General features: G+C 36.0%; 1 protein-coding gene and 1 long non-coding RNA gene across 2 annotated transcripts; one reads left to right on the top strand and one right to left on the bottom strand.

Moving 5' to 3' along the window:
* Positions 1-867: 867 nt before the first annotated feature.
* LOC114735755 (potassium channel KAT3) lies at positions 868-6,570 on the top strand. Its single transcript, XM_028923497.1, has 13 exons — positions 868-1,049; positions 1,141-1,356; positions 1,551-1,712; positions 2,175-2,232; positions 2,330-2,647; positions 3,458-3,697; positions 3,789-3,887; positions 4,066-4,098; positions 4,309-4,494; positions 4,811-4,888; positions 5,076-5,145; positions 5,794-5,943; positions 6,467-6,570. The coding sequence occupies exons 1-13, from the start codon at positions 868-870 to the stop codon at positions 6,568-6,570; spliced, it is 1,896 nt and encodes a 631-aa protein (XP_028779330.1).
* On the bottom strand, positions 4,496-7,310 carry LOC114735758 (uncharacterized). Its single transcript, XR_003739290.1, has 2 exons — positions 7,202-7,310; positions 4,496-4,933 (listed from the first exon to the last, which is right to left on the bottom strand). It is a non-coding gene; the product is annotated as an uncharacterized LOC114735758 (long non-coding RNA).
* Between the last annotated feature and the right edge of the window lie 1,728 nt (positions 7,311-9,038).

The following is a 9,038-nucleotide window of genomic DNA, read 5'->3' as shown; positions in this document are numbered from 1 at the left end:
AATGAAATGAAAAGGAGTACAAGCCTACAAGGGATTATTACAGGTAACGTGAGCATGACTGTCCTATAGGATATTACATCGGCACCCGAGTACATCAATGCACTTATGCACCAATTTACAAATTCATAATAAAAGATGAACGAGTATCTGAACAATGGAAAATTGGCTGATTGGCGAGAAAATTAAAAATAAGATAAACCCATTAAAAAAGGATAAAAGATGAAAAATAAAAGAGGATGACGGTATTTTCAATCTTTTAAGTCATTGTAAATCACCCCCAGATGGGAATAAGTAAACAACTAAACATGACTCCGATAATCAGCCTTTTCTAGCTTTTTGTATATTATGAACGTTCCAAACGAGGTTATCTTTTTGGCCAGATACGATATAAACTACGTACTCCTCCGGTCCTTAATATAAAAACATTTAACTAATTTGATTAGATTAAAGAAGTTGGGTCTTAGTTAATTAAGGACCAGAGGAGTATAACTCATTCTATTACGAAAATCCCTCCCAAGCTCCTTATCATTGTTCATTGTTATCGCCAAAGACTTCAACAATGACAATCCCTCTGGTTCATTGAGTCAATTACGCCAATAAGGCACAACAAGGCACCATTACCAATGCCAGTCAGACGTCGTTCGAGTGATGGAATCAGAAAGTGGGCACCAGTTTGAGGCAGCCTGAAACCAGCATTTGGCGCCAACATTCTTGGTCAGTTACCTAAGCCTTAGAAAATATATGTTATAGCTCCCTTTGATCGTAGATATCGGCAAATCAGCTTCTAAACATAGACTTGGCTGTTCTGATTTATCGATCCTTTACTAAACAAGAACAGAAGGCATTTTGGTTAGAAATTACAAGTCAATGAGTCACAATAAGGAACCACTACCGGTGCTAGTCAGAAGGACTTCCGGTGATGAAATCAGAAACTTGGCCTTGGCCTCAGTCTCCAGCGACCTCTTGTCAGCATTTGGCTCCGACATTGTTGATGATAATCGCCTAAACCTTAGAAAATATGTTATCGCTCCCTCTGATCATAGATATCGGTAAACTAAACTCTATCGCATTGACTTGGCCGTTCTCTGTGTCCTTTCCTATACAAGAACAGAACTAAAGCTTTTTCCTTCTTTAATGAAGGCTGTGGCAGACATTCCTTGTTGCATTGGTGGTATACTCAGCATGGGCATCTCCGTTCGAGCTGGCTTTCACAGAAGTGGCTGTTGGGTCATTGTGGCCCGTTGATCTACTCGTCGATGCCTTCTTCGCCGTTGATATAGTCCTAACTTTCTTTGTAGCTTACTTGGACAAATCAACCTATCTCCTCGTTGATGACCACAAGAAGATCGCCATCAGGTGTGTTTATGTGTGTGTGTGTGTGTGTGTGTGTGTGTGTGTGTATGCTTTGACAATCTATTAAAATATGATGCAAAAGTCTACATGGGGCAAGTTTGTAATTGAGCCTTCAAATGACAGACTAAAAAGCAGTGACAGATACATTTGATTGTGTTGTTGGTACTCACAAGATTGTGGCGTCTTCACTTCAACAGGTACATGAGAAAGTTTCATTTTCCCATGGACGTGGCAGCAACTCTGCCATTTCTGCAGATATACCAAATCCAAAAGGGCAGAACATATGAAGGCGAAGTCTTTGGTTTCCTAAATATGCTCAGGCTTTGGCGATTAAGGCGTGTTAGCCAACTTTTTGCAAGGTACATACCTAAAACCGAAGTTGAAAATCTATCAGTTTGATGCTTTGACAGCTAAATTACGAGCGATCAGGATCCATTGTCCCTACAAAGCATTAGAAGTATTGTCGGAGCATTGAGTGGGGTGTGCACGCGCGCCTGCGAGGAAAAGATCTCCCTGACAGATGACCAAATCAATCCTCTACCCCTTCTCTACTTCTAAACAAATCAACTCATTAACACTAGAACCAGTTACTGTGTCATCAAGGTAACCTTAATCGATGGCCGAATTATTAGTGTCTGTGCGTGTGCTTGTGAGTTGGGGGGGGGGGACTTCAGAAGCATTTCTGAACAAATTTACCGGGGAAGTACAGAGAAATCACTCAACTGGACGAGCTCTTGAAAGTAATGAAAACCGGACAGGCTCTTAGGGTGACTATCGCTACCTATTTTTACAAGCGTAATCGAAACAAATTTTTTCTGCAGGCTAGAGAAAGACATACGAATTAGTTACTCGGCCACAAGATTTTGCAAACTTATATGCGTGTAGTATCTTCTACACCATCTTTGATCCTAATAATCACCCACTGCCTCATTATACAAGTTCACTAATGCTTCAGTTTTCGTTGTTTTATCCGCAGGCAACGCTATTTGTAGTGCACTTCGCAGCCTGCATGTATTATTGGATGGCTGCCCACAACAAGACACCTGAGAACACGTGGATTGGGAAGCCGGTGCACGATTTCGAATACAGGAGCGTCTGGCTGAGATACAAGTATGCCATGTATTGGTCTATGGTCACTCTTACCACTGTAGGCTACGGGGATTTTTATGCTGTGAATATGGGCGAGAAAATCTTCACTATTTTATATATGCTATTTAACATCGGCTTCAGTGCATATATAATTGGAAACATAACAACTCTGGTCGTCCGGGTCACTGTCCGAACTTATACCATGGTACGTCTATTTAAATATTACTCCTCCAGTTCTTAATATTAAAATCTAATTAACTAATTTGGATAGATTAAAAATACTATTAAATTAATTAATTTGATTTTTTTTTTAAAACATCTTAATCATCTTTTTTAATTTCTTTCCTTCCCTTCCTACCTGATTATTGTTGAAAAAATATCTTTTTTTTACCAAAGTTGAAAAAATATCAATGAGATTAATTTAACTAAAAACTAATAAAGATATAAAATAAGTCTTATATATAATACCAACATCAACTCTCAAATGTAAGTCCTAATTAAAGACCTGAGGAGTATTGTATCATATGATCGATGAATGAGAGTCATATTATGTGATTGTTATTGTATTTGTGAGTTTCAGCGTACAATGTGTTACGGTGCACGTGACAGATCACAAATGAACATGAATGTCTGTCTCGTGTTTCTTAAATGTGGTTTATGTGATGTTAAGATTAGAGTATGTGAACCATATAATATGGGGGTGAAAATGGGTTATATGGGTTAGATTAGGTTTTAGAAATTACTGAATTTAAAATAAAAAAAAGGGGGGGGCTTTTATTTTTGGGTCTGAAAAAAAAATTTAGAGTTGGCGGATTGGTTCGTCTAACTGCCAACCCACACTATCTGGGTTGGGTTTGTAAAACTCCAACCGACATATCACCCAAACGATTCGCAGTGACCCATATTCCGACCAGTAATTTCTAATTGCCGCCTTGATAGGCAACACAAACTATCACTCGGGTCTTCAAATTTATGGCCATACCAAAAATAACATTATTTACCCTCTGCTTTGTAGAGGGATGCCATCAATCAAGCACTAACATACGCAAGCAAAAATAGACTCCCAAAAGGCTTGAAAGAGCAAATGCTATCACACATTCATTTGAAGTTTAAAACAGAAGAGGTACAGCAAGAAAGGGTACTACAGGAACTGCCCAAGTGTATTAGGTTGAGTATTGCTCAGCATCTTTTCCGGGAAATAGTTGAAAGTGCATATTTATTTAAAGGAGTCTCTGATCATTTTATCACCCAACTGGTAAAAAGTTTTTCTTCTCTTAAAGCTAATAATAAAAAGGAGTCTGATTATGTCAAAAGCAACTAATTGACGGCGGCACTTGATAACTCAGGTGTCAGAAATCAAAGCAGAATATTACCCACCTAAGGTTGACATTATCTTGCAAAACGAGATGCCGTCATATTTCTATATTTTGGCATCTGGAGCAGTGGTAAAGCAGTTCTCTCTCTCTCTCTCTCTCTCTCTCTCTCTCTCTCTCTTACAGTTCAGTCCTGTAGTAGTCTAAAATGCAATACTAACCACGGAGCCGTGTGGTGAGCACAGAGCGAACTATTCTTTCGCCTTTTACTGAAGTCTAAAATGCAATGCTTAACTGTTTTTAATTGCAGGATGTAATAATCAACAAGAATGGAACTGAACAGGTAGGACGGAATCTCACGGACAACTGTTTTCCTCAAAGGAACGCTGTTATCCATAGTTATGGTCAAAACGTGTACTCCTGCTCCTAGTGACTTGGCAATAGTGACATATAAGCCTTTAAAAAAACCGCTGAGAAAATTCAAAACTGGCATCCTTATTTTCAAGATGAAATATTCTCCCACCGTTTGACTGAACTTGTTAAGTTATTGCAGCTATTGTTGAAGGTAGGATACGAAGCGATTGCAGGAGAAATAGCGGTCATGTTTAATATCCCCCAACCTTTCACAGTGAGATGTAGGAGGCTTTCCCAAGTCATCCGAATTAGCCATGATCATTTCAAGCAAATAATGCAACCATACAGTGATGACGGGAAAGCAATTATCACCAACTTCAATCAGGTTTCACAATTCAGACATTTCATATGTTTCTTTTTCTTTTAGAATTTTGCACGTGTCATTTATCACTCAAGCTTACCATTATACTCATCATAGATGCCATATGCATTCTTCAAGTTTGCAGTAGTTTGGGACGAAGGATGTATGCATCTATTTATTCAAACATGAAAGTAGAAATAACCCATATCCCCTCAACTTAGTGAAGGAACATTTACTTATATATGGATCTTAAGTGTCGGTAATAGAACAGGCATCTCCTATGTCAGATTCTATCTCAATTCCCAACTCATCTGTTTATTTTTGCTGATTCATACCTCAGTACTTGAAGGGCTTAAAAAAGAGGGTGCGAGACGAAATTCCTTGCCTGACAGAATTGTTGAGCGGCCTTCATGTTGAGGTATATCTGCATTTTTTACCGCACCGATAATCAATTTCAGACCCCCTGCACATGAATATATTATTCTATGGTGCAGGAAAGTATAATAGAATGATGATGATATCGTACAGACGTAAATGAATCAGGTCATACATTATATGATTTAGCATAATACAAGCCTGTGATGATCACTTCGCATTTCTTGCAGCAGGTAACACTAGAACAAGATGTATATCATGAAGGTTCAAATTATCATGAAGATAAGCCATATAAACAAGGTAACCTTAATTTTGTACATTGAAGACCACAAGACATGTTAATCTTAGAGCCTACAGTGAGCAGACAACGTGCAGAGCCATTCGAGACCAGAACCAATGGACGCTTAATGGTTCAGCAAAACAGCGCTCCAGAAACATTGATATGCACCTCTGTGTGTGCACACCCGCGCATTTAGTAACCCCCCCCCCCTAAAAAAAAAAAAAACTGCAGTGGAGGATCACTTCAAATCTAAGCCGCCAGGCTGCATTTAGAAGATCTAGGTTTAATATTTTATAAAGATATTACTACCTCTGGTCCTTAATATTAGAGCTGGTTTGACTTTTAATTTAGTTCTAAATATAAGACTACAATCTATTTTGTCGCTCATATTTAACCATTTTTCCAAAGTAGTCTATATAGCAATTACACATGTTAAATATTTCATCAACGTAGTTCTGGCTCATACACATGATTAGCAAAGATATTTTAGAAAAAACAACACCTATTTGTTACTAATAACTAATTTAACAAACTTTCTTAATCTACTCAAATTAGTCAACTAGCTCTTATATTAAAGACCGGATGTAGTATTAGAATAAAAATGATGAACTAGTATTATTAGATGGACCTTTGCACGTTATTGGTAAAACTCTGCTACTGTTTTGCAGGAAAGAGAGGAAATTCTAATCCATCGCCAAGCCTCCCACTTAGAGTGAAAATCCATGGACATCATCCTAAAGAGAACAAAATGGAAAATCAAACCCCCCAAAAGCTCATACTTCTCCCAGATACAATGGAAGAACTATTCATATTAGCAGGTACATCTACATTCACGGAATTTTATATATAATTGACTCTAGAAGAAGATTACATATGATTGCCATGTGTGCAAGGAGGGGTTTAATACAAAATGAAATTAAAAAAACCCAAACAATATCAATATAAAATACAAAAATCCATAGAAAGGCACATTATTCACAATAGTACAACTTATTTTTCAAACCCTGCAGTGTAGGGGGTCCATCTAGTTAGCGTAAAGTAAAACATAAAAAGGTGAGTATGAATATGAAAGACTTCTTTGATTTCATTCTATGATTAGACATTAGTTTGAAGTTTCATAAAAGGCCAGGTTGCAATTTTTTAGAGCCTTTTTAAGGCAACGAGTCGGACTTGATATGAGCTACTTCACAGAGCATATCCAGGTTAACCAACAAGTTAGTTTGATGAAAATTCATAGGCCACGCTTAAGCTCTATTCTTCTGATCATAGATCTTAGAATCAAACATAAGTATGGTGCAGCAGAATGCAATGACAAGATGAATCGTTGAACTGTGAGCGCAGAGAAGAAGTTTGGGAAAAGAGGAGGCAAGGTTCTTATGGCTGATGGCTCAGAAGTAGAAAAATTAAGCGTCTTAAGGGAGAATGATGAGTTGTATATCTTCTAAAGGTAAAATAAAGAAGTGACCAGAGGCTGATCTCTTTGCTATATTGCTATTTTAAGTGATGATACTAAGACAGCAAGTTTTGGCAATTTACCTGATACTCGATATTTGACAGGCAACACGATAATTATACTGTGTTATATTGAGAAGGAAAAATGCCTAAAGAGTAAGTAGATATTTTTCAATAAAAATCAGATCTCGAGTAAAGTTAATAATGATCAGCCAACTCTTGGTCATCATAAGCATGTTCTCCATTACACCTTGGGCTTCATTTGATACGGCAGCGGGGTCTAGCAGAACCATCGGAACTTATGAAAACAGCGAGTTACTGTCCCTTTGTTCAGGTAATATCCAAATCAAAGATTCAGCATAGTCAGTTAACCGAACTTATAGTCCATTGAAAGAACACCGCGTCACATGATATTGAAATAATGAGACATCTGTATTTAAGAAAAGAAGATGAAACAACTTCCCAGCATACAGTAGCATGAGCAATTATTTATCCATTTGCTTAGTTATCAATCTCCAGAACTCAAGAGCAAGATCGCAAGAAAATTTTGTAGTGGAGTCGAAGCAGTAGTTACAGTAATGGCGGGAAGGTTTGATGGAGAAGAACAAACAGCTAAGGACTCACCGTAGATATCTGTAGAAAAGTGTCGCTAGGAATCTGAAGTAGGTGCAGAGATCGCCATTGCTATACTTTGAAGCAATCATTGTAACCGTAGCGTAGAATGCCAAGGACGTCCCTCTCACTCAAGCCGAACGGAGGAAAGGGGAAAATTAGGCAGAAAGATGCAAAGAGCTAAGGCCTTTCCCGCCCAAAGTTTTTATGCTGTTTTTTTCATTCAATAATTTTTCTCACGATTTATTGGGTTTGGTGTAGTTCTTTTTTTTTCCCCTCCTTTTGCACATTTCGGAAAATTTTTATCATTCGGATTCAAAATAAGTTTGGTTTTTCAGAAAAATAATACTCCTCCAGTTCTTAATATAAGACCCATTTAACTAATTTGATTATATTAAGAAAATTAAGTAAGTTAGTTAATTATAAGAAAAGTGACACATTTTTCTTAAAACACCATAATCATTTTTCTTAATACCCTTCTCCCTCTTCTACTTGATTATGGTTAAGGGAGTATCCATAAGGGTAATTTAAAAAAAAGTGATAAATATAAAAAAAATGGGTCTTATATTTAGAATCAAATCCAACTCAAGAATTGGATCCTGTATTAAGGACCGGAAGAGTATCACAGAGATGTCTCTACTATTTTATAGTTTTTTTCATAATTTAATATCACATTTATTTGTATAAAATTGAGATAAAATTTTACTCACATAATCATTTGTATTTTATACATAGTAATTTTAAAAACTATTTTTAAATAATTTTATTACCATTACAGACAATCACTTAACTAGCCATGCCTTTGCGTTTGAAAGCATGTTCAATAAAGAGTTACTTCCCCAAAAATATGGCTTTTTGCTTTTCAAATATCTCTAATTCGTTTATAAAAATGGACGTGAATTCTCTACTCTATCCCAAAGAAAAAAAACACACGTACAGACGCTGTTTTCAAGATACGACCTGTAAATTAATCTAAAGTTATCATATTACAATGCATCAAACGGTAGAAGGCCTTTTCTCTTTAAATCACAAAGCAGAATTTATCAGTAACGGAAATTAATTTCTCTCCCGACAGTGTAAGTAAAATGTAGGTATCTCCTAACTCATGTTATTATAATTGGACTAATATGCAATAAGCGACGCAGCTAAAACCTAATTTAGGATCCGTTTGGTGTGAAAGAAATAAAAAGGAGGAGAGAAAGAAAATTTTAATGAATTTGATTTAAAAAATTGAAGAAATAGAGTTAAAAACTCTTAATTAATTTTTATTACTCTTTTATCTTATAATTTTTTTGTTAAGATTTTAAAACCTCACTTTTTCAATTTTTTAAATCAAACTTCTTAAATTTCCCCTCCCCTCCCGTCCATTTCCCTCATACCAAGCACATAAATAAATTATATATCTAATCTCATTAAAAAATATTCAAAATAATTAAAAAGTAAATCCAATATAGATATAATAAAAATATCCATTAATGCTCCATGTTCTCTATAGAAAATGTAGTAGTATATACCTATTTCATACTAGTAATTTATAACATAATTTTGGAATACAGTTTCTTTCATGTCTGCTCGTTTTCCCCCCTTTTCCTTCCAATTTTTATCAGGCGTAGACATGCGCCAACTGTAGTTTATAGAAACATGCATTAAAATGTTTTTTTAAAAAAAAAGGACCGGTTCTATCAATTTTAACCGTTTCAACTTTCAATACCCATTTTTCAAGGGTTTTCAAATTTTGAGCATGTTTATAATAGTTTATAAGTAACTCCTTAATTGCAATTTACATAATATAAAACAATAAAATAAGTATGTGAGAAAAATTTATCTCGACTTACATAAAACATGATAT

Source organism: Neltuma alba, unplaced genomic scaffold (assembly GCF_004799145.2).
Source record: "Neltuma alba isolate B1F8T4 unplaced genomic scaffold, ASM479914v2 tig00013251_pilon, whole genome shotgun sequence".
Classification (NCBI taxonomy): Eukaryota; Viridiplantae; Streptophyta; class Magnoliopsida; order Fabales; family Fabaceae; genus Neltuma; species Neltuma alba.
This window is presented reverse-complemented; position numbering and strand designations above follow the sequence as displayed.

Excerpts from the sequence above, each read along its gene's own strand:
- LOC114735755 (XM_028923497.1), top strand. The coding sequence starts at position 868 with ATGAGTCACAATAAGGAACCACTACCGGTGCTAGTCAGAAGGACTTCC. Across the intron at positions 3,888-4,065 it reads TTTTGGCATCTGGAGCAGTG|GATGTAATAATCAACAAGAA; the intron begins GTAAAGCAGTTC and ends TTTTAATTGCAG. Across the intron at positions 5,944-6,466 it reads AGAACTATTCATATTAGCAG|AGAAGAAGTTTGGGAAAAGA; the intron begins GTACATCTACAT and ends CTGTGAGCGCAG.